At 37.4% G+C, this 24,706-nt stretch overlaps 1 protein-coding gene across 2 annotated transcripts in view; it reads right to left on the bottom strand.

Moving 5' to 3' along the window:
- Positions 1–24,706, bottom strand: part of CKAP5 (cytoskeleton associated protein 5) — a 50,811-nt gene that overhangs the window by 23,482 nt on the left and 2,623 nt on the right. For both annotated transcript variants that reach the window (XM_075711799.1, XM_075711800.1), the window contains exons 3-23: positions 20,525–20,616; positions 19,801–19,994; positions 18,463–18,669; positions 15,741–15,912; positions 14,585–14,717; positions 14,190–14,293; positions 13,704–13,817; positions 13,364–13,468; positions 10,248–10,337; positions 9,980–10,144; positions 9,055–9,183; positions 7,915–8,097; positions 6,851–6,964; positions 5,703–5,813; positions 4,351–4,443; positions 3,565–3,750; positions 3,000–3,094; positions 1,529–1,586; positions 1,321–1,446; positions 835–971; positions 496–670 (exon numbers count right to left, since the gene is read on the bottom strand). In XM_075711799.1, the coding sequence (XP_075567914.1) occupies positions 496–670; positions 835–971; positions 1,321–1,446; positions 1,529–1,586; positions 3,000–3,094; positions 3,565–3,750; positions 4,351–4,443; positions 5,703–5,813; positions 6,851–6,964; positions 7,915–8,097; positions 9,055–9,183; positions 9,980–10,144; positions 10,248–10,337; positions 13,364–13,468; positions 13,704–13,817; positions 14,190–14,293; positions 14,585–14,717; positions 15,741–15,912; positions 18,463–18,669; positions 19,801–19,994; positions 20,525–20,581 (2,748 nt within the window). In that variant the 5' untranslated portion in view covers positions 20,582–20,616. The remainder of the gene's footprint in view (positions 1–495; positions 671–834; positions 972–1,320; positions 1,447–1,528; positions 1,587–2,999; positions 3,095–3,564; positions 3,751–4,350; positions 4,444–5,702; positions 5,814–6,850; positions 6,965–7,914; positions 8,098–9,054; positions 9,184–9,979; positions 10,145–10,247; positions 10,338–13,363; positions 13,469–13,703; positions 13,818–14,189; positions 14,294–14,584; positions 14,718–15,740; positions 15,913–18,462; positions 18,670–19,800; positions 19,995–20,524; positions 20,617–24,706) is intronic.

The raw sequence follows: 24,706 nt of genomic DNA, 5'->3' as shown, positions 1-24,706 counted from the left end.
AACTCCAAGTCATATGGGGAAAGTAACACTGCTGTACACTTAGGTTTTTACTTTAGAACACCTGCTCAATGATATCTATTCCAGACTTCAAATTCATCACACAGAATATAGAAATAATTTTTATCTGAGTAAATTAAAGTTCAACTAAAAATATTTTCAAAGCACACTTCACTTTTGTCACAAGAGGAGCAGTTATTCAAACTTTTTTTTGTTTGGGTTTTGGTTTTTTTTTTAGATTTGCTTACATTACAGTCAGAGTAGAGATAGATTTTCCCCTTTTTGAAGGCTGCTTTTTTTAATAAAAAGCAAAGACAAAGGCAAATATTTATAAAAACAGGCAAATATATGATCTAGAAACACACAGTTCACTGTTTTCCAACTGTTGATTTCATGACATTGTAACAGACTGAGTAATAAGCAAGGTTCAGAAATCATAAATAGTTTGTCTTAAGTTCTAAGCTGGAAACAGGTGAAACAGTATTTTGAATAACATACCAAGATTTTATTGGAGTCATTGAGACGACTCTTCAAAGCAGCTGGAAGTTCTCCTATGTTTGGCTGTATGAACTTGGCATCATTTATTATGCTTGTCACTTCATCTAGACCTTCCTTTCTGATCTTCCAGTTTTTGTCCCCAATCTTAGACACTAGTTCAGCTGTGATCTTATCACTGAGAGGAAAAAAAAAAAAGTAAAAAGCCCATTTTTCTTAGTTATGTGTCTTCTAGTATTCTACTGCTTTAACACCAAAGATTTCTGCTTAGAACATGTTTATAAACACAAAGGTTTGAATTGCAGTGGAAGTATGTCTTCAGGTTGTAGAATGCAAACCTACCCAATATCTGTTCTTGGCAAGAGATCCACAACATCATTCCCAACATCCTCCTGTTCCTCTTCCTCACCATCATCTCCACCTCCCCCACTGTGCTTGGAAATGCCACGAGTTGGGGCTGGTGCCGTCTGTCCTTGCATCTGCAAGCAACACAAAAATCAGAAACAGCTATTTTACAGTTTTTCATTTGACATTAAAAATAAAAACAACTACATGATACGAATGTGCTGTCTCAGGGCGACAGACTTCCAAAACATTACGCTATTCAAACAAAACCAGAAACTTTTGAAGTTCATAATGAAAAAAGTGACTATTGACATAGCTAGTCAATGAGTTTGCAGCTGCTTTGGTGAGTTGTCTTAAAAAAAAAAAAATCTGGTTCACTTACAAAGACACAGGTTAGACCGCAGTATTACTACAGATTCCAGCTACTGAATGTTTCGAAGTAGTTTTAGTGATACTTGGTAGTAAGAGAGACACACTTCATACCTTTTCAAATTCCGCATCTATCTGGGAGAGAAGGGCGGGCTTCTCATCCTCAAAAAACATTCGCAAAGGAGGTCCCACGTAAAGATACATGACTCCCAGCAAGGTAATAGCAGAAGTCCTTACAGCCTGCCAGAAAGAGGATAAAAGCACTCAGTCTTCAAATTAAGGATTGATAATAATTCAGGATTAAAATTCTAAATCTACTCACTGGGTTAGTTGCAGCAAGAGCTGTCTTCACGTTACTGATGAAAGCTTTGACATTCAGTCTGTGGGAAAAAGATATCCCCCATAAGTAAAACCCAACACAGGAAGCGCCAACAGAAACAAAATCATCACAATATGCTAAAGGAAAAAAACCATGATGAGAACAGATTCATACAGCTAACTTATAAGTGGAAGATATTTACACTGACAATATCACTGGTACAGTGTAGATGGTAGCTATTTAAATAACCACTGAAAGAAATCAGTTTGGGGAATAGCCTACTATGAAAATCAATACAGTAAACATAAGATAATTTATATCAAAGACTGCTATTATTACAGCTGGAAAGTTTCTTAAACTACATCACCCATATGATTGCTAGGACTGAAATCCTGAGGGATGAGTCTAGAATCATTTTAAGTACCTGAAACATGGCTACATAGTAAAGGTGAGGGGGGTTGGTTATTTTTTTGTTAAGTCTGTCTCAAGATCTTCCAGAAAGAGGCATAAATTTCAAGAAGAAATTTACAAGAGAAAGAAAGGAAGGTTTAGAATACTGGATTTTCTATACCACCACTGAATTTAATAGAAAAGAAAAAAGGCAATCATGGAAGCTTCCTTTGTGCAGCCTCAAACACTGCTGTTCTAGTATCATATCCACACATAGATTACCCTGATGGAAAGACACACTTTTTGGGGAATTTACCAAAGAAGAAAGTTCATTTTCCAGACTTAATTAACGTTACTATCCATTTAATAGCTGCAAAACAACTTGGATAGGCATAGTAACTGCCCAAGTAGTCAAATAAATTAATATTTGAAGTCTTCACTGCTTAGAAATTTTGTTCTCAGGAGTAAACTGTATTACATTTGCTTGACCACATTCAGTTAAGAGACTGGTGATTAAAAATTAAGGAATGCTATCCCTGGTTCTGATGGAGAATCCAGTTCTTACTCTCACAGTGCCAGATGCAATAATGGCTGTTTGTTGGCTAAAACTTCATCCTGTTATCAGCCTCAAAATCTCTCCCAAGGAGAGCAATAAGCATGCTCGTATGTACACTTCTGCGGGCTGTCAGGTTTTGGTTTTTAAAACTATAAAAATATAGTGATCCATCTGGGTGAGGTGTATCCAAGTAGAACATGTACAAGAGACATGCAATACCACAGCTCCTTGCCCAGCCCACTCCTATAGTACATAAAGTTTAAGAAAAATGCTCTTCAGAGAAGGCCAAGTGATAAATAAAGCATCTAGTAGTGTAATAGTATCCTAATCTACTAGTAGTGTTAGATCCTTTCATTTACACATTTAGAGCTAGAAGAGCACTTGACAGAGCAAGCATCAGAGTTTAAGGAACAAGAGTTCATTTGCACTTGCAGCCACCCTCTTCAGACTAGTTTGACAGAGAAGAACAGATTCTTAGCCCTAGATTTTCATTCAAGTTTCTCTTAGCAATTTACTTAAAAGACATACCCAGAAAAGCCAAACTCTTTAATTGCATTTGAAAGCCAGTTCAAAGTTTCTGACTGGTTTTTAGGATTCTTTTGAGAGAAAGCCATAGCCACAACCTGGAACAGAAGAGAGTTAAGTGTAAATTTTCATTGGCAAACCAGGTGACAAAGCACTGTAATAAAGGAGTGAAGACACCTGCAAAAAGCACAGGGCACTGCAAGTAAACGGAAACAGCTGGAAACATACAAGGAAAAATTTGTTGTGTCACTGTAGCAGAATACAATTGCAACTCAAGTGAACCAGAAGTTCCTGAAGTAGTTAAAGGCAGCCAGAGATACCTTTATTATGGATGCGTACCCGCTTTGGCAGTATTTCAGCAAAATACTGATTTACTACTCATTGTTTCCTCTTTTGGAGGAATCTGTATTTAACTTCTGCCTTAGGAGGCATCTTAAGAGCAAACAAATCACTTCCAGGCAACAGAGAAAAATAAAAAAATTTAGGATTTACTCCTAAGACTGAAAGAACACCCCACATAATATTTCCGATTTTATTTACTGGAAGAGTACCTTTGCTGCTCACTCACCTGCTCAGCAGTCCATGGCAACTGACACGCCTCTGCTATTGCTGTCATGGCTTCTTTTGCATTACTCCCGCATTTCACATCACCAACCTTGTCTACAAGACCATCCAGCACAACCTGTGCTGAAGTTTTGGAGAAGTTTCCTTTTTGTGCAATCAATGCAACTATATGCAGTTTCATCTGCATCACCTGGAAAGTCCATAACAGCAAGGAAGTTACTCATGTTTTCAGTATTTTAGACCAATTTTTTTATTCTATATATTTATAGATATATTAAAAAAATATATTTGTGGGTTAAAACAAATATACACATAAAATAGGTATTTGTGCGTATACATACACAAATGTATATATACACATTTGAATATATATGCGTGTTCAAACATTTGTGTACACAAATACATATTCTGTATACACATACTTGTATATATATGGTCTTTAAACACAAGTTGTCTGTATATAAATACGTATTTTAATATCTATATATATACACACACACACGTAATCAATAATACTGGGCAGCCATTATCTACTTTAGAACATATACACACACACACATGTTTACACATACATGTACATTAGATATCTTCAAATGTTGTCTCAGTCTCAACTGCCAGGACGTAAAATCTAATTTCAGAGTTTATATTCTCATTGACTACAGATACAACTGTGGTCATGGTGCTAGGACTGTCATCAATAACATATAAGCACCTACACCCTTTCAGTTAGAACACAGCTTACATTAAGTAACAGAAGTGGACTGTTAGTTACTGACAGATCATGTATTACCTGAAAATTTGTTTCCTTCCAACCAGGTTTCTTGGCCAGCATTCTTACTAGAGCTTGGCAAGGCATTTCACTTCTCTCCATAAGCTCAACAGCCTAAAGGATAAACGTTAAGTTAGCCAGTGGGTCACAAGTGACACAAACCCCAGAACAGCAACAGAAGTTACCTCAACTATGCTGTAAATATTTTCTTAATACTGAAAATTCTCAACATAAGAATTTACCTGAAGAGCCTTATTACAAGACCGACTTTTACAAGGAGCCCATTTTACAGGTACTGAGCCAACATTTAAACTACAGCATTCACATTGCTACATTTTGTATGTTCTTTGACAAGTGTCCTTACAACCACCATTGGCCACCTCAGCCCTGGGAATTTAACACTTCACTAAAACAAACCAACCAACCCCCAAAAACCACAGCCCCCCAAACCCAAGCTGTCTTTTTTTTTTTTTTTGATGAAGTATACTGTGCACCTTTCACACTGGAATGCTGACTACACAGCAGAGATTAAGCCTGAATGTAATCTAAATTACTGTTTTTACTTGTTGTTAGGCTTATCCATTCCACTGAAACTGTAACATCTTTACATTTGAGTAAAGTTGGCTTCTGCAGCAGCATCTCAGTGCAGCCAGTCACTATTTCATAATTTCAGTTAGTCACCTTTTCCACTAAAATATAAAAACTCAGTCACAACTGTAATGGTGTAGCAGCATGAACTATTTGTACATCTACAGTCGATGCCTTTTTGAATGTGAACTCTCAAAGGTCTGATGACAGATACCATATGCAGAAAGCCAGGCTTCACATTTGAGTGACACATGATGCTTTTTTTTTTTGTGAGTACATGAAGCACTTGCCCACCAGCTGTGAAGACTGCTGGTATTGCATAAGGCTTCAAACATCTACTATTTGCCAACTGAAATTTTAGTATTATAATCAACTGCTGCCTCATATGCAATCAGCAGGGATTTACTTGCAACTGGTTTTGCCCAGTCATTGCAAAACTTTTGGTTTAAACCTAGTTATCTTTGAGACTAAGCTTTAGAATTACTTAGTGTTTTAAGACCACCTCCATGCATCCTCAATCCACACACAAATATTTTTTGACAAAAGCATAACTATCTACATTAAACTAAAAGACTTACTCCACTACTGTTACGGAATAAAAGCCAATTTAAACCATGTAAACCACTTGTCTTTTGCAAGTATTGCTTAATCCATCTGAAGTGCTGATATATCACTACTACTAGTATGTCTTTTAAAAGAGTTACCAGGCCTAAAAGATTAAGAAATTACTGCTTTCTTTCTGTTCCCCTACCTGCCTCTCTTCTTATCAATGGCTACAAACTTACCTTTTGAAACTCCTCCATGCAAGCAAGCCTCTCTTTCCAGTTACCACTGTCCAACTGCTGGATACAAGAAGCTGGAAGGACAGCAGCAGCTTTCTCTTCACATACTTCTATCTGCAAGAGAGATCAGAACAAGGTTAACACCCTACTGTATCCCTTCGGAGGGGGCAGCAGCCTTAAGGACAGGTAATATACTGGAATGACCCTTACACTGTGGTGCATTCACAAAATATGAAAAGTTTTGTGTTGTAGGTTGAAAGATTTTGTATATATTATAGTTTAGGGGCCTTAAGAATTTAGGAAGCTGCTAAACCGTACTGCAACAGAAGAGTAATCCCTGAAAAGTATGACAAGTTGTGCAGACAGTAAAAAGTAATCCTGAGTAGCCACTATCTACTTACAGAATCAAGCACAGGTAACCTAAAATTTGCAAGATGATTTTGTATGAAGTCTGAATAAACACAAACAGCAATGAATCAGTGATGGATGAGGGTGGATGGGAGAAGACATCTCTTCTGCATCCAATTTAGGAAAATGAAGAATTAAAGTTATTTAGTGTATGAAAAGTGATAGAAACTTCCTTTGTTTCACTGGTGTCTATATCACCTTCAGGAAGTGTACACTCATTTTCCACTGTATAACTAACAGTATAAACTGGATACATCATGGAAAGTATTCATTCTAAGCAACACTGTAAAGATAACCGACAGTCCAAAAAACTCGCAGATACATCTAGCAAAGCTTTAATAGCTTTTTGTTACTGTTTGACCTACAGATAGCTTAGTTTACGTGGTTCCTTACCAAGAAGATAGGTAGATGCTCAAAAACATATAGAATTCAATCATTTTCTTGAAGCGTAACTTAATATAAACAGCACAGAATAAACTTGCATTAGTTTAATTATTACTGTATTCTACTTCAGATTTCAATGTAAACTCCAGAATACTGTATTCTCAGGCTTTTAATACCAGACACCTTCAGCAAATCATGCATCCTAAGTTACATATGAAGTAGTCACACTGTTAGTTTTTTTTCATCCATTCCAGTTTAAGGACAACATGATATATAAATTTTGTAGTAGTTGAAAAACTGATTAACCAAAGCTACTTATACAGAGGACTTTGTATTCCAGAGAATAGCAGAATACTCACAGAGAGCTCCGATTCAAATATTTCTTTGGTCTCGGGACCCTTCTTGCCTTTAGCCCCAGCACCTCCCATACCTGCAGCTGCAGCTGGTTTGCCTTTCTTGGGTGGGCCCCCAGACTAGAAGGGAAATGGACAAGTTAGCCAAGATCAAGCAGGTCTCTAGTTCGTCAGATACCAAAAGAACTGTTGTTTTTCCACACTTCTACATTCTAACATCAAAAAATACATATCTCTCTAGTACCATAACAGCTGCAGGAAATAGTTTTCTGCTAGAGCTTATTTAATTCATATGTTGCTTTCAGACTACCAGGTTTTATAAAACATGTATAGTTACAAGAACACACAAGACAATGAAAGATGAAAAGGGAAAGAATATATGTATTTGTGAAGGTTCAGGGAATAATGAATTAACCTATGTATTCTCCTACGGATACTGATTAAACTTGTGACTGGTGTCTCTTTTCCAGGCTACCAGAGTATCAATAGATTTTGAAAAATATGATCCATTCTACTATTCACTTCCAGGTTTCCCACCTGGAGAAATAAGTAGGGTATTTCAAAGGATAGTGCTACTTAGGTAAATTTTTAAAATCCAAATAATCATTTTAAAGTAGTACAGGTTAACAGTTCAAATTATTTATGGTAACAAACTAAAAACAACACTGAAGAGAATACTCAACCCTTAAGTAGAAACTTTGCTAGTTATAAGAAGAGACTTCAACTTCAGCCAAATATTACTATATCACCACAGAGCATATTAACATGACAACATCTGAGTCTCCTCTGAACGCCTCCAGTGGTCTATCACTATTTCAATATCAAAATCTGGTATTAAGACATAAGTGACAAGACAGTTTGTATCATTAAAAACTAAGATTTCATCAAGTACATTCTTGGAAAGTCCCAGATTCTTTTTGTTGTTGGGCTCACCTAATCCTACAGAAGGACAGCGATTCCTCAGCAGCAGGAGAGGTTCAACAGGCCGTCTTTGATCTTCAATAAGTAACTATTCGACACAATCACAAACAACTGTGATTGTCAGACAATCTCTTGGCAATCTCTCTTACCTTCACAGCGGGTGCTTTTTTCAGTGGTCCTGGTTTGGTTGCTCCATCTTTTGTTTCTTTATCTCCACCAGTCCCTGAAAGAGCAGGGGTCTTTCCAGTAACAGGCTTGCCTTCTTTTTTCTCAGCAGCTCCTCCTGTCTTTTTACCATAAACCAGTTCTACCTTTTCAGCACACTCTTTAATCTGACAAGCAGTTTAAGAAAAAAAAAAAAAAAAAAAAAAAAAGGAGAAAAAAAAAAGAGGAAAAAAGGGAAAAGTGGGGGGAGGAAAAAAAAAGCAGCTATTTAGCTACCACAATTGGATGTATAGTGTCCCTTCAACAGCAGTGGCTCAAACTTAACTACTCTGGAAAAAACATGAAGTTGTTTACTTCACAAAATTTTGTTATACTGTGTTTCTTACAGCAGTAATGTTAACTACTCAATGGCATCAGCCATCACTGTATTGCTAGAGTAATTTTTCTAGTTCAAAGTGAAATGCATTTATACACATAGAAAGCATTGACACCCCCCTGATACTTACAGATGCTCTAAAGACTAATTCTTAGCACCTTAAATTATAAAATCATCATTCAGTCAACAAGCCTGTTAGCTCATGCAAAAGCATGAAAGCTTCATTGTTGGAAAGTTAAGTCTCCAATACCAAATCCTGTCTAGTAATATAGAATTAGACCATGTGGTTGTGACCTAAAACCCTAAACTTTGTTCCAGACAACAGAGAAAGTGTTCAAAACCAAACAAAACCCCACATACAACCACCACCACCACCCCCCCACCCCCAAAAAAACCCCAAAACCACCAAACCAAACCTCACAAACCACCTCATAGGTAATACAGCCTTGAGGCCAAACAGATACTTTACATAAAAACGAAAAGGTACAATGTTAACATACTAATGCATTTTAGGCAGTGGAAGTCAGAGAAAAGATGCTTGATAATCTAGCAAGAAATAAAGAGATTTTCAGATTCCCTGCAACATCAGTAACTTCTAAGTAAAAAATAAAATTTTCAAAAATCTGTGCTGAAAGTCATTAATTAAAGCATCCTCTTTAGTCTCCTCTAGCCTAAGACGCATTTTAAATGGAGCTTTTTTTTTTTTTTTTTTTGAAAAAACACCCAACATTTATGATAACAAACTCACCCGATCAAGCTTTAGTTTGTCTACATCTGCTAGAAAAGGATTCACAGCTTTCTCTCCAGCCACTTTCAAGGCAGTGCCTAATGCTTCAAATCCAGCATCTCTTACTTCAGGAGCAGAATCATTGATATGCTGCAGAGAAAGACAACTTGTATCATATGACTTGCAGCTCATACCTAAACAGATTCTTAAATCCATCTTCTGTATAAATCCCCTCCCCTTTTCTTAAAATCTACATCTACTATAGAATAATCCTTAACACTCCACTGCAGAAAATGGTTGTTTTTCACTTCTATTTTCCTATGTACTGATCAAGTGTACTGTTTCTCAGATATAGCCAGTTTCCTATCTTTGGATCTTTCACACAAGAAGAAGAGGGTAAATGTTCATGTTTTAATAGATACTGCAACACCATGGAAGTTCACAAGGAGTTTGAAGTTCTGCAACCCTGTTCAAATCTCCATTTTTGAAGCCAGGGATATTTCCCATAACAAGGAAAGGACCATTTTGCAATGAGAAAAAAGTATCATTGTTATTGTTTACACTGATAAATGCTCTAGTGTAACTGCAGTGTATGAATCAATGATGGTTCTTTTATTCATGGTAAATGATATGTAGCATTCCACCAAAAACTTGCTAGAGACGTCTGCAGGAAGCAAGTGGCACAGTGTCCAGAAGTTTAATAGTGCAAATCACTGTCTTAATCTGTAATAAACTTAGCGAGTCTTCAGTTTCAGAGAAGCTAAGAAAAAGGATACTAAACTGTTCCCATGACTGAGTCATCTTCAAGTTTGACATCAGTCAAAACTGACACTGATGGCTACACAAGTCCTTGCATTACTAGAAGGGTCTTTCTCCCAAAGCAATGCAATGCTTAACAACAGTGCTCGAGTCAATGCCAGAGAACTACCAACTCCTCCTGCTTTACCTTGAGAAGTGCAGCACAGAAAGGTTTTAACAGGCTTTTTGGCAGAGTAGAAGGTGTGCAGTGGCGGAAGCTTCTTGCAATGAAAAGGGATGTTTGTTGCTTAATTGTTGGGTTTTTGTTGTCCATCACTGCCAAGACATCTTCACTTATGTTCTGCAATGTGGTCTACAGTGTTGGATAAAGAAGTCGTTAGTTTCAGTAAAGAGAAAAGCAAATCAAAATTAGAGACCAATTCTCAGACAATGGGAAGATTGTCACTCTTACTTACTGTAAGAAAGATTGCATCAATGGCCTCCTGTAGTGCCTGCACTACCTGAGGCTTCTTCTCTTTAAATTTCTCCAGGATTGTTGGAACAACCTACAGAAAAGGAAAAAGAAACAAAACCAAAAAAGTAGTCAATCCACTCTTCACTAATATAACTGGAAAGCCTGACAGACTGTTCCCTGGTATTTTGCAGAGAAGCAAATAATGCAAACATCACTGCTGCCCCCTCCAGGGGTACACAACAGCAGTATGAACTAGTTTATTCTAGCTGATCTCCAGTATTAAATTCATTCCAGTCAATCTATTAACAAATACAGATTTTTGAGCAATTTCATAGCAAAGCTAAACAAAAGGCAGATATAAAAGTTCACATAATTACAGATGAATACTCTGGCTCTACTGGTCTGGAACACAGAGTAACAGAATGGAAATTAAACAATTTCACAGCACAGAGTGCTGTGTTCTTGTACTATAAGAATCCAAGAAGGTACATAACCTGTCCCCTTGTTCCCAGCTTCTTGACAGCACTCAGCATGGCTCATTAAGAAGCCCTCATTTGACCCACAGCTGACAAGACCATTATTTAGCCTACAGAAGAGGAAGCTGAGGGGAGACCTTATCGCTCTCTACTACTACCTGAAAGGAGGTTGTAGTGAGGTGGGTGTTGGTCTCTTCTCCCATGTAGCTAGCAATAGGATGAGAGGAAATGGGCTCAAGCTGCGCCAGGGGAGGTTTAGGTTGGAAATTAGGAAAAATTTCTTCACGGAAAGGGTGGTCAGGCATTGGAACAGGCTGCCCAGAGAGGTGGTGGAGTCACCATCCCTGGAAGTGTTCAAAAACCAGGTAGATGTGGCACTTCGGGTTTAGTCTAGTCTACCCTTGATTGGTTTAGTGTGGACTTGGTAGTGTAGGTTAATGGTTGGACTGGATGTTCTTAAAGGTCTTTTCCAACCTAAATGATTCTATGATTCTAAAGCAACCTGAATTCTTCCTGTAGCAATATTTTTCAGATCTATCACCTTGAAAAAGCACACCTGACACTAAACTATGCCATACTGGAATTTCAGAGCAATTTATACCCAATCTAGCTGCTCAGTCAGCCAACTGCTGAAAAATAAAATAAAATAAATAAATAATTAAGGGGGAGGCAGGGGAAGGAATCAGCAGACACTCTCCTGTGCCAGTAATACAAGCAGCTCCATTTAAGTATGGTCTCTGCAAGAAGTTAGAACTTCTGTCAGCGAGACAGAAACACAAAGAGCTTTTAACTATGGCAAGCAGGCTCTTTTCAAGATTTTCATAAACATAATGCAGTTCATAGCTTGGAATCTGTCTGATGCCTTACAGAAGTTATAAGCTCTTCAATAACATCGATAATGCTTTCTACGCAGAATCTGACTATGAGATCTCAACCCCTTGCAACACACAGTGACCTGGGCTCAGCTGGTATTCTTTGCTGGGCTACAACTTGCAAATTCCCTGTTCAGAAAGACTTTAGCACTAAAAAAGCCTCAATTAATACAGAATGGCACCATAAATACATGCTACTGCAGGTGCTAGACACTTCTATGCCCTACAGAGAACAAAGTCATAGGAAGGAGATATTTTAAAATAATTAAATCTCTGTTTTAGAAAGTGATGACAGCTAGAATTAGTATTTTTTTAACATGGAAGATAGAAGCTGTATCCTATGTGAGAGAGGGAGGGAGGGAAAAGTCAGTCCAGGGCTCCAAAAGCAGTCAACAGAGGTGAAGTTGGGCCACATGCACCCAATTACAGTGAGTAGTGCTCAATTACAGTGAGTAGCATGGTTCTACACTTGATTTCATCACTCTTGTTTTAACATAGACTGCAGACTGTAACATTAGTCCTGTATTTCACTTTTAACTAATAGAATTTATAATAATCCCACAATTCTAGCAACAGTTTTGTTTTATAACACTTTGAATGCCTGCTCTCAGAAAAAGTCTACATCTTCCTCACCAGTAAATAAATCCAGCAAACAAATCAAGTCAACTGGTAAAATGACTGCTGAGATTATGCAATTCATAGCTGTCATTACAGTACTGAAAATCTCATCTTCTCAACACCATTTGCTTGGCAACCGTGGAGCTATACCCTTATTTCAGAAGCTCAGCTTTTCAATACTAACTCTGTAGCTATGAGGGTTAACCTTTAAAACACAAATCAAGTGTAAACAGATGTAAGAATGCTTCTTGCAACTAACTACAGACAGCTTTTGGAATGAAAGAGACTTTGTCCAAACTGTTGTGCAGAGTTCAGGAAACTTGAATGTTTCTGAAGCAGTGAGATTCAATAACTTCCAAATTCATCACAAAATATAACACTACCAGCAGCCAGACACATCAGTTCTCTCTGTCTTTAAGCTCTACCTCCATCACTCTTGCTTATCACAAGAAAAATTCAATTGAGCAGCTTAAAGAACACAGCAGCAGAGGCTTGAGAAACAAGTGAGATAACTGCAACTAATTAAAAGCTCCCTTTCTTTCCAGAGACTGGTTAGGCTTCCCTGTATTCCCTGATATTAGCTGTTAGTAAGAGCAGCATTGAACTAGATCACCAGAACATTTTAGTACCAAAAATCTCAGTAGTTTGGCTATTTAAAGCAGACAAAAAACCCCACAAAACCCAGACAACAAACAAACAAAAACCCTACCACCAACCCTTCCCAAAAAATCAAAAAACCCAACCATCCTAAAATATGTATCATGGAGCAGCTAAGTAGAATTCAGGTTCAGAAGCTATTTTTTTTTCCACTGTAGCCTACAAATGCATTTCTGTGGGTGTATCTCCAGGAAGAGGTAATGTAAGTAAAGTTCATTTCATGGCAGAGTAATTCAGAGTTATCTAAGTACAGAAGATTTATTGCAATATTAAGCTTCATGTTGCTGAATGTGAATAAACAAGGTCCTTTTAACCTTAAGCTGCAAGAGATCTTGGCAGATATTTCATTGCTTCCTCCATTAAGAGGTAGGTAGGAATTCATAATTGTACAAACAATACCTCTGATAAATACCAAGGATTGACAGGAGGAAAAAAAAAAGAAAAAGAGGTGTTCAGCATCAATAAAACCAGGAGAAGTACATACTCTTACTTACATGCCCTGCATACTGTCCAAATTTCTTTCGGAGGCCAGCAGCTAGTCCAGCAAGGCATTTGGCAGCCAAAGCAACTAACATAACATTTGTATCCTTTCCAACAACCTGAAGAGAAAAAAATGAACAAAAAAACAGTGTTAAAGACTGAAAAATCCAAGTTTCAGAGACATAGAAGTTTCTTAGAATAGTCAGTGGGCCACAGATTGGGCTATTTCCACCACTGTTCCAGCTAATAATTTTCTACTCATTAGTATTATCTCAACTGTAACTTTTAAAGTATAACACAAATAAATTACAAAAAATATTAAACCATATGTGTACTCTGTGTTTCATTTATTACCTTTTTGAGAACTTTCACCAAGTCTGCATAGTCTCCTGATTCCAATTTGGGATTTTTCACCAGCAGTTCAACAGCTTCTAGAGCTTCTTTCCTTTCTTGCCACTTTTTTGCTTCCTGCAGAGCAAATAATTTACATTCATTTATAAATACAAACAGTTCTAGAGAAACGTAATTGCCACAAACCATAGATCTTAAAACTTAGTTCTATCCTGAGAAAGCCAAAGTCTCCCTACAGTTCAACACTGATAATTGCAATGAAATATGAAATACAGTCCTTTCGAGGACATCTCAGCTCCCTAAAATGACAGCTTTCTTGCTGGTAAATCGAATTTTGAGACTTGTTTGTGATAGTCTATATTTTACTTACACTAGTCTGTTATTATCCATGTAGCAGTAAAGCATATATTGCAGAACACCAGTAAGTCTTAAGGCTCATTAGCTCCACATGTCATAGAATCAACTGGTAGTATTTAAGTTTATGCTTACTATTTTCTCATAGAAGTCTTTGGGAAGCTTGGAAAGAATTTCTACAGCTTCAAGTAACTCATATGCGTCTACTTGTGGTACTGCCTCTTCCTCATCATCACCTCCTGCAACAAGAGAGAAAAATAGAAGCAGAGTGACAAATGAAATTTTGACTACAGCACCACCTAAAGCTCAATGTTTAAAAAAGTACTATCAGCAGCTGTGATTTTGCTATTCCAGAGGACAGATACTCTTTCATAGGAAGTTTTTGCCCCAGCCACGTTTTCTTGTTGTGTACTGCACCGCACGTTTTGCACCAGTTTGAATAAAAGCACCTTTACAATTTAATGCATTCCTTCACAAATAATATACCAGTGATATACTTTCCAACGGAGTTCAGAGATCAAATAATTTACCTCCATCTGCATCTCCTCCAACTGCCTGCTGCTCCTCGAATTTTGCTTTCAGCTCCTGTTGGGAACGCAGGAACCTGGTCTGCTTAGGAGCAGCTGATGACACTTTGACCCACTCTTCTTCCAGTTCTTTCAGCTGGCAAAAGGGAAAAGAATCATTGTGTCAGAGACATTTTGTACATACCCCAAGACAAGCAACGCTTCGTGGAAAGCAATGGAGTTTCCCATTTCAAAGCCAAAACAGCACTATCTTTCAAGTTCTTTTTTCCACTAAAGAAGTGACTTCCCCTTCACATTCACTGTTCAGAAGCTTTTGACCAAGTATATCCACAGAACAGAGTATCTTCAACAAAAATATCAGTGCAAAGCATTTACATAAGAACAAACTGTAGAACAGTCAGAATGGTGTGTCCCCTCTGTAGAAGCTTTAAAATAAAAATGGCTGAGCATGAAGGAAGATTTTTTTTGTTACAGCCATGCTATTATTACACACTAAAACTAAGATGAAACAAACATGTTGAGCTACATTTGATGAGACAGTTTGGGTTTTTTTTAAACCATGCCTTTTTCCAGCAAGTTGCTGCTTTCCACCTGAACACAATTAACTCAAGTGGGTAGGAGGGAAGGATGCATAAATAATTTATAAAGTTTTAAAATAATGGAATGTTCCATCTCCAATAGCATAGTTATCTATCATAATGTAATGCCACTTCCTGAAGTGGAACAGTCACATCCTGAGCACCACCAGAAGAAGCCTGAAGGGCTGTGTAGAGGAAAAAACTTCAGCAAAAAGGCAACGAAGAAAAATGGTTGACTTGAAGACTTTCAGCGCAGGGGTCTTTTATAAGGGTAACCATTTGCCCGTGGGCTAGGTCTCCAAGAAATACCATTCTACTTCTCAAATCCCCTCCTCAGTTTCAACATGATGCTCCCCCTGCAACTTCACATATATTCAGAATAACAAAACATTGTCACCATTTCTTTACAAATAATCAAGGACTAACATTTTAGGTGAAGTTACAGGAAGCTAAAAAGTAACATTGCTGTTACTGAAAAATTCCAGCTTTGACTTTAAGAATGCCCAACACCACAGGATCAGGAAGAGTGAGCATAGAAGTGTTTTCTCAAATGTTTGGATACAGAACTACTTTCTGCCTACCTGAACAGAATTTATGTTCTGCAATGGAGGTCTCAGAGCATCCCTTATCCAACGGTAGATCTCCACAGCAAGGAGTTTGGCTTCATCTCGAACAGCCTTTTCCCGAGATTCAAAAAGTTTTGGCAATACTTTAATGATTGGCTTCAGTGAGATTATTTTTGAACCAAATTCACTGCAAGTTAAAAACATGGAATAGCATCACTGTCTAGGTAGTAACCAGAGAGTGATCCACAAATAACTAACTTTTTTTTTTTTTAAACAATCTATGCAGTGCTTCCAGTGCACATTTAGGGATTGTGTCATTTACTCAAATCATTATTATAGCTATTATTTTGTGACGCTACTAAGCTACTGTAAAATATAAAGAATATTTGCCCTATCATAATTACCCTCCACACCCAGCTTGGAATTTCAAAATCAGACCTCTGAAATTACTTCAAAGCACTTAATCCAGTGTGCTGCTTAAATCTGTTCCCCTGCTGGGGGGGGGGGGGGGGGGGGCGGGGGAGAGGAAAAAAAAGAAAGAAAGAGAAAAAGAAAAAAGTGTCCTTAGACCAAAATTTGTATGACCTACTTTTTTTTTTTTTTAAATCAGAATAGAATCTCCTTTGTCTATCCTTGGAGGCAAACTGCAGTAAAAGCATTAGTCACTTTTCCACTTGTTGGACCAGATAATTATAGTGAGCCTGGGTCATCTTCACAGAAAACATGCGTGTTAAAACATGTGCTGCTGAAAGGACACATAAAACAAGTTTCCCCAGCCAATCACCCTTCCCTGTTAGCAGATTCTACATGTTGTTGAACTTAATATGCTAAACTTCCTTTTTCAATCACTGCTGATGAGAACATAAGAACTTTTCACACTGAAAGTTAACTGCTACAGTTCTTAAAGCATATCTAAATCACTCAGAAGCCATAAGGTTTTTTGATTCAGAAGTATTTCTTTTCCTTGAGAGTTCTGAATTAACCTTTCCACCAATCACTTTTTCTTCTGCTTCCCTCCAATCAAGTACATGAGAAAGCTAGTAAAAATGGCTGCTCAAGAACCAAAACCTGCATGTCTCACTTTCTAAAAATTCTAGTGCTAAACATTTTATTGCCAAGCCCACTTTGAGCAATACTAAGTATTGAAACCTGCAAAAGAGGCTCCAGTCTTAGAAACAGCACAATTGAGATGCAGAATATGAACAAATGAGTTGCCTAAGATTTTTATTTTTCTACTATGACTCAAAAAAAGAGCATATTAGGAAAGTACCTATGCAAATCTCTTATTCTTATCCAATTCATATAGTATTATCTAATTCATACAACACAAGAAAGAACAGAAACCTTAACACAAGATAAAAAACACCAGAAGCTAAACTAGTTATGCCCTCAAGCTACACACCTAGGTACAACATAGACAAATTTTGTTATCAATGCAGAAGCAGTCAAAGCACAAGACAAATTGAGGTAGCAACACAACTCAGAAGCAGAAGATGAAGGTTAAGTCAAGAGGGCTTCATGAAAGAATTTGATCTTGCCATCTCAAAGATAATAAAATACTGCATATATAAAAAAAGGCAGATGTGGCACGTTTTATAGGCGTGGTTAGTTGAAAGATATTGAGGAAGGTGATGCTGGTTTCTAATTACACCGCACTGTTAAAAGGACATTTGATTAGATAAGGCAATTTAAAATAGCTAAAATATATTCTTAAATGTGGGACAGTAGTTTCACTTAGTAGAAGCATAGGTAACGTGCTAAGCCAAGTGCTTTATTTTGACTTCTATTACAGAAGCCTGAAACAATTAGTTTAACAGAGACCATCTATACATATGCCTCAGCAAGTTCTCTAAAAAATACCTAGCATAAGACATTTGCCATCTATATTATACAGTTTTCACATGGACTACTTTATTCAGAAAAAGAGTGTTCTGTCCATTAATACCAAACTTAAGTTTGTTTTTTTTTTTAAAAAGAAAAGATCATCTAATGGACAGTTAATTATACATACACCAAGTATAAATTTGATAAAACCCCAGTATTTTTCACTCAACTCAAAGGCAACAAATATACTTGAAGAACAAAAGAAAGATGCACCAAATCTAATCTTGAAACCAACTGCCCCATCATAATTAAATTGGATTTGATTTTTAGGGAGCATTATCAGCTTTTCTTTTTAATAAAGAAATTATACGGACAATGGAAACTTACTGTGCAATAAGCTTTTTTCTTTTTTCTTTCTTCTTTTCTTCTAAAAACACACACCATGTACCCAATTAAAGATGCTCACATCAGTGAGGAAAACAGCGTTTTTTTAAAAAACGTTTTTTAAAAGAAGACTACATTTTAGTTTTCCCATCAGTGAGTTTATTTCAGCTATTCAGAAGAGAAGCTCCACAGTCTGGAACAGAACATACTAATCCTGCCCTTCCTTCAGATGTCCATTGTAAAAATGGAAGTTTGGTAAACAGTTGCCATGAACGAAAGTGATCCACATGACTCTCGTACAACAGAGACATCCCTCACATCTAACAAATCCCATGATGCTCTCAACTGTTGTCAGAAAGTATCAGTTCAGTACAGATACATCCTGTTCAACAATAACAAGGGCCTGCTAAAGATTTAAGCAACAAATTAGACTCTACATACTGCTGGGCTAGTGAAAAAAAACAAAACAAAACAAAACAAAAAAAACCACACACCAAAACCCAAACAAACCACAAACAAAAAAGCTTACCTTAGTGCTTTCCTCAGTGTCTCTATACATGCTACTATGATTTTTGGGTTTTTGTTGTCCAGACCCTTTAGTAATTCTTCTTGTACTGCCTCCCCTTTCTCAATTTCTATATACATTAGACATATATCTAGACCAAGCTCTTTTGCTCTGGCTTTTGGCTGATTGAACACTTTATTTACAACTCCAGATGCTACTTCTCCTGTTGTCCTGAAAGACGACAGAGTGTTACTTTTGGAACATTTAAGCGAATTAGGTGTTCTACATCGTTATCCACAGACAAAGCACACAAAACACCCAAAACATGGATTAAAACTCAGCAAGTCCTCATATAATAGGGACTAAATTCTAAGTTAACTTTGAAGCTAATAACCTTTTGTAAGAGATGACTTCAACCTCTAGTTTAACCAAAAAAACTCCTGCAGACTGGGTGCTAGTTAACACATTCCTAATACCGGACTACCCCAGACAGTGAATAGTAGACATTTTCTCAAAAGTGTATTCATTAATATACTTTAGTTCAAGTCCACAAATAAATGCCATTTCCTGGAATTGCATACATTATAATTAACAAACATATAGCATTGGCACATAATCCCAGCACAGAATTTCACGTCTGTTTCAAAGCTTCCAATCAACTAAATCATTTACACCACTTTTAAATCAAGGGGTTTGGAAGGTTGTTAGGTTTTTAAACAAAGCTTTGGGTTTGTTTATTTGTTTTTTAAATAAGACTTTTATTCATTTCATCAGGTTACAAAGTCAGTGGACCAAAGCACTGATCTGGCCCATTAGGTGTTTTTATCTCACCCTCAGGAGTATGGGCTATTTCATGGGCTAGACCACAGTGAAATACTAAAAAACATCCTGTGAAGAAATTGGCAGGTATGAAGATTCATGTTGGTTAAGTTGGATGCAACACCACATAAACATAACTACATTTTATTTCACAGATGAATTACACAAATATCTCCCTGGGAAAAAAGGCTCCCTGTACGTATATGCTGTTTTAGTCACACAAGAACAGGGATTCCATTTCACAGCACCTATACCACTAAATTACTGATTCACTTTCTCTACCATTTCAGAAATCTTTACTACTGCCTTTAATAGTTTCTTTGAACATTGTTAGCAATTTCTGACAAGTTAATATGCACATGGAGGCCATCTACAAGGGAAGCCTACAATTCAGCAAATTCTCTAGATCAGAAAGCAAGTCCTGCTCTCAACAGTAAAGATAAGAATTGTTAGCTGCCACTGTACAATCTATTGGCAACATTTCACAGACAGGCACATTAAACTGTCAATACAGCCTACTAATAGCAAGAAAAGGCTACTTACTTCCCAGCTACATGAGCATTTTCAACATAAGCAAGCGCTGCTTCCAGTCCTTTCAGCTGAGCCACTGCATTGGAGTCTGTCACAAATTTCTTTATCAACCCAAGATACTTGGACCATTCAGGACTCTTTTCATCATCTATCTTCTGGAAGAGCTTAAGGGCTTCTTCATAACCATTTAATCTGGCTTTCCATAGCTGGAAGTAGAAATCAGATGTTTAAATGTTGTGCTAGTACAATCTTAACTCACCAATCTCACAAAGTTCTCCAATCATAGTTGAAAGTGTGCTCAGTAAGCTGGCATCTGCAAGATTTCTCTTCAATGACTATACGAATAAGATGCAACAGGACAAAATACTTGTTGTTCTCCTGCCAAGAATGATCTGGATAGAGAGATGCCAGTCTTCCCCACCGCTCTTCCTAAGCTGTAACAACCACCGATGAGTAGGTGGGAGCCCAACAATAGTTTCGGCTACAGATGAATGAGTGTGTTGATCTTTCAGCACACAACCTTATGCCATACAGATTATCATGCTACTAAATCATGCTTAATAAACGACATTCAGCCTCTAGGTTTGGCTAGAACTGATGCAGTTTCAGATCTGCCATACCCACACTGTGCAGCTGTTGAGATTACCTAACTATGGGGTATTTACACAGAGGAGTACCACAGAATCACCACAGCAGAGAGATACAGCAAGCCAAACTCAAAGACAAGATTTCCTACCTTGTGTTCACATTTCTGGTCAATGGGCAGTTTCATCCACTCACTGTCGTCCCCCATTGTAATTCAGGTTCTCTCTATAATTACAGTAATTCCTATGGAGAAAGGGACAAAGATAGAATACAGAAAAATACATGTCAGGTGCTACCAGCAACATACTTCTACTTAAAAAAAAAAAACCAACAAAACCAAAAAACCAAAAACCCCCAAAACACCAAAAAAACCCAAACCCAACCAAAAAAACCCCAAAACAGAAAACTAAGACAATTCTGTAGCAAGTCTTATTGCTGATGTGCAACCCAAGCTTGTAATTATATTTAGATATGCACTACTACGACTAGACAGCTATTTTGTTAGCCCTGGAAAGCTACCAGAAGCCATTAAAGATTAGAGAGCAGTGCAACTTGTAATATTTCAAACACTAGAAGTCTCAATCTGTGAAAGTTTTAGTAAGCCAAGAAGGCATACAGAATATAACCTCATCTAAGCTTGAGGAAGAATGTACTATGATTAAGGCGCTAAAATGAAATGAGTACCCATCAACACTAGAAAACTGACTCTTACTGACATGTGCTTTCAGCAACAGGTGCCATGAATCAGTGTCAAAAAATAATCGGGTGCTAGTGCAAGGACTGCCATTTTAACAACTTTACAAATAGCACAACTGAAATGAACAGTACTGCAAGAGGAACAAAACCCATTTTTGCAAGCTGGCCACTTTATGCCCTAATTCTAGTGTAGCCAGCATCAGCAGCCATCAACAAGAGATCAATTTCTTACCACACATAGGGCCAAAATCCTTACTCATTCAAGTTCCTAAGTGTTTTCTTCCTCCCTCCCTTTCCTTTTTATTACAATAGGAATACTGACCATTAGGGTACAAGAGATGAGACCTCAGGCTCAATGCCCATCTCAGACATATTGTACAACTAACCTGACTGCTCAAAGAATAAAGAGAGAATATGCCTGATGCAGGGAGATCAGCAAAATACAAACAGCAGCAGCAGCAATGAAAGCTCCCATCATTATTTATATTTATACAAACAAAATCAAACCAGAGGAGTAACACATTCCAGCACACCAGTTCAAATGCATAGACAAAGATGACCAAAATTCTAAAAACTGGCCAGCATATACAACAATTCATCACTAAAGGCATATAAATACACAATAATAGCAGAATATTCCTAATGCAACTTCAGCTTATGCCAGCATAGCTGTGTAGTTTAACCTACAAAGTACTTCACCTAATGCACAGAGGTTTTCTGCAGAAAATTAACCCCTAGGAGTGTAATTTCACTGGTGTAAGTTAATATAAGCAAGTTTTCCAAAGCCCACTAACATACAACTAACTTGGTAGCAACATTTGACTAGTAACAGTCCACAATAAAACCAATCTTTTTTCTTCCTTCCTGGATTAGTTAGAAGATACTTAAAAACCCACAAAAACAAAAACCCAAGCTCCCAATAATTTAAAAAAAAAAAAAAAACCCACAAAAAACACCCAAACACAAACAAACAGAAAACCCCAAACCCCCCACCAGCCACCAACACCCCCCCCTACACTAAGCTTACCTTAAATATTTATAAATTCCTATGGATGTTAATACTGTTCTCACTACAATTGCATAAGCCTACTAATTTTCCCAACAGCAATAAAACAAAAGTCAACATCAGGAAAGAATTGATCATGTATATAAACAAGCATATCCACACATTATTATGGTTTGTCCTTCTCATTTCACAAACAGTGATATGGATATTTTTTCTTGACATCAGCACACTACTGAGAAGCTTGCTTTTTAAGCAAAAAAAAGGCAAACAAAAAATATTGTTTAGAGGGCCAAAGATGAAGACTTAATTAACCCCTGGAACTATAAACCACTGAGAATGAAGGGATCACTCTGCTCATTATGGAAGAAACAAAGTACACAGAAGCAAGGCTACCTAAAGCCCATTTTACTGAACCATTAATTCTGGTACACTATCTTTTAAAATGTACAACTTTTTTTTTTTTTTTTTTTTAAAAAAGCTCTGGGTTAAACATTGGTCACACCATTCCTTTATGTCAGGAATTGACAAGAAAAAGGTACTCTGACTTAAAAGTTACAATGAAAATAAAACTTAAGCTTTTAAATGCCATACCAAAACCAAACAATCAAGAGAGGTCAACAGGGCAAGTGAGTTACTACATCTTTTTGCAAAGCCCCTCCAGCCTTTTGCAACAGATCCTGCTTTCATGTTTAAACTCTTCTGAAACTCTACTGCTTTCTTTTTCTCTGCCCAAACCTCTCTTTTGTTCTCTTATCCCCTCCTTCAGCCTACTGAAAGAGAGGGTTCAAAATTAAATACAAATTAACAGCCTCCTGATTCAAATCCATTGCATTTTACCTATTTAAAAAAACCCCACCAAACACACCCACAAACAAATGCAAGCCACCACACACACAAAAGCAAGACACTCACGGTAAACATGAAAGTGGGTGGTAAAACTGTATCGAACTCTACGATTGTGATGATTTCTCTCTAAAAGCAAAACTGAGACCGCATTCACATTAAAACTTTTCAAATAGCTCACTTAGCGAAGGATGTAGGAATTCCCTCGTGTGCACGCAGTTACAGCAGCAGACTTTTCTGTCATTCAAGTCAGTTCTGCAGGCAAGCGCCATCAGGAAAGATGCAGCTTTGCCAGTATAAGCTGCGTTTACATTAGGAATACCTTCATCTTAACATACCAGCACAGAAATAATGGGGTATTTCCCCCAGCGTGGATGCAGATGACAAATAGATACAGCAGTCTCTTCCCAAACTCACAGATGCCTTTGCCAAGAATAAGCAGAGGGAACTTAACAGGAAATTAGGTAGTTCTGAATCTTGCTCAGAAACTTGGAGGTAATTCAAGGCATTACCTGTCTAAATCATTTTGTTGAGGAAAGCATAAGGAACCAATACAAGGACCACAGTTATTCACAAAAAAAAAAAACCAAACCAGAAAAAGAAATAAAGCACTAACACGCCTGCCAGCAGCAGAAACACCAGAATAAAGACTTTTGGCACCTATACTAAGACAAACCCCCACCTACACCCCATTCTTTTAGAAAACGGTCAGCAGCATGAACTCCCTACTTCAACAACAAAAAGAAACATTTACTTCTCTCCAGAAACCTGTTCCGCCAAGGAAAATCTTATTGTAGGACAGTGACTACCTTACTACAATCCTAAAATCAGTTCAAATGCTAAAGTCAGGGTTTGAAGTCAGGAGCAACTCTATTCAAAAGGCTTGTCCATTGCAAAGCTGATACTGATTTACAAGTACTTTTACCCTTACACATACACAACAGTTCATTGCTACAAAGTGCAACCTCTTGCTTGTACACTCTAGCAATGCATTATAGAACCTCAAAGAAAAGGATCTATGTACTCAGCCTGGGGCAGGGGGGGACACGACACACGGACAGGACACATGATGGGACAGACACAGGGAGGGGAGACAGATGACTATGAAACAGTGTGTATTTTCTCACCCTTTTTTTTTTTTTGGTCTGGTTAAGTCAGTTCCCCTACTATTTTTAGTCGTTAACATCTACAATGGTTACTTCAATTATAAAATGGGTTAAGTTGCCTTCTGTGCTGAATCTAGCATCTAAAAATAGTGATGAAATTATACCTCCTCCCCAACTTACAAATCCCTTTAGAACACACAGTTTATCAGAAAGTATTCCACGGTCACAGAGGCAGAGCTCCTTCTTAAATATCCTATCTTTCTAGCTTCATCATTGCTGATGCCTGTCCTAAGGCCAAGATTTTGTACAGTCTACCTCTTGCATTTACCAGAATAAAAGACTGTTGTTTCTCCCTTCAATTAAGTCACTAGGTTCTGTATGTTCATCGAATATCCCATATTTGACAAAAAGCTTTTCTTTTTTTTTTAAAAGCTCCTTTGCAAAGACATGTAAACCTCCAGCCATTAGTTCTCAACATCCAAATAGCAAGTAGCCTCATTATACAATAATGCAGCTAAATTATGTTATTACTAGTGAATTTGCAGCAATGAAGTGTTTGACCTACATAGCTTTCTTGTTACCACAACTCAGAACAAACAGATTTAAGTCTTTCAGTAACAATATTCATTTTGGTAGAATCCAGAAAACAAGACCTATGAAGTGACTGAACCACCAAAATAAG

This window comes from Pelecanus crispus, chromosome 6, assembly GCF_030463565.1.
Source record: "Pelecanus crispus isolate bPelCri1 chromosome 6, bPelCri1.pri, whole genome shotgun sequence".
Taxonomy (NCBI): Eukaryota; Metazoa; Chordata; class Aves; order Pelecaniformes; family Pelecanidae; genus Pelecanus; species Pelecanus crispus.
Note: the sequence above shows the minus strand (reverse complement) of the source record. Positions and strands in the feature narration are given on the sequence as shown.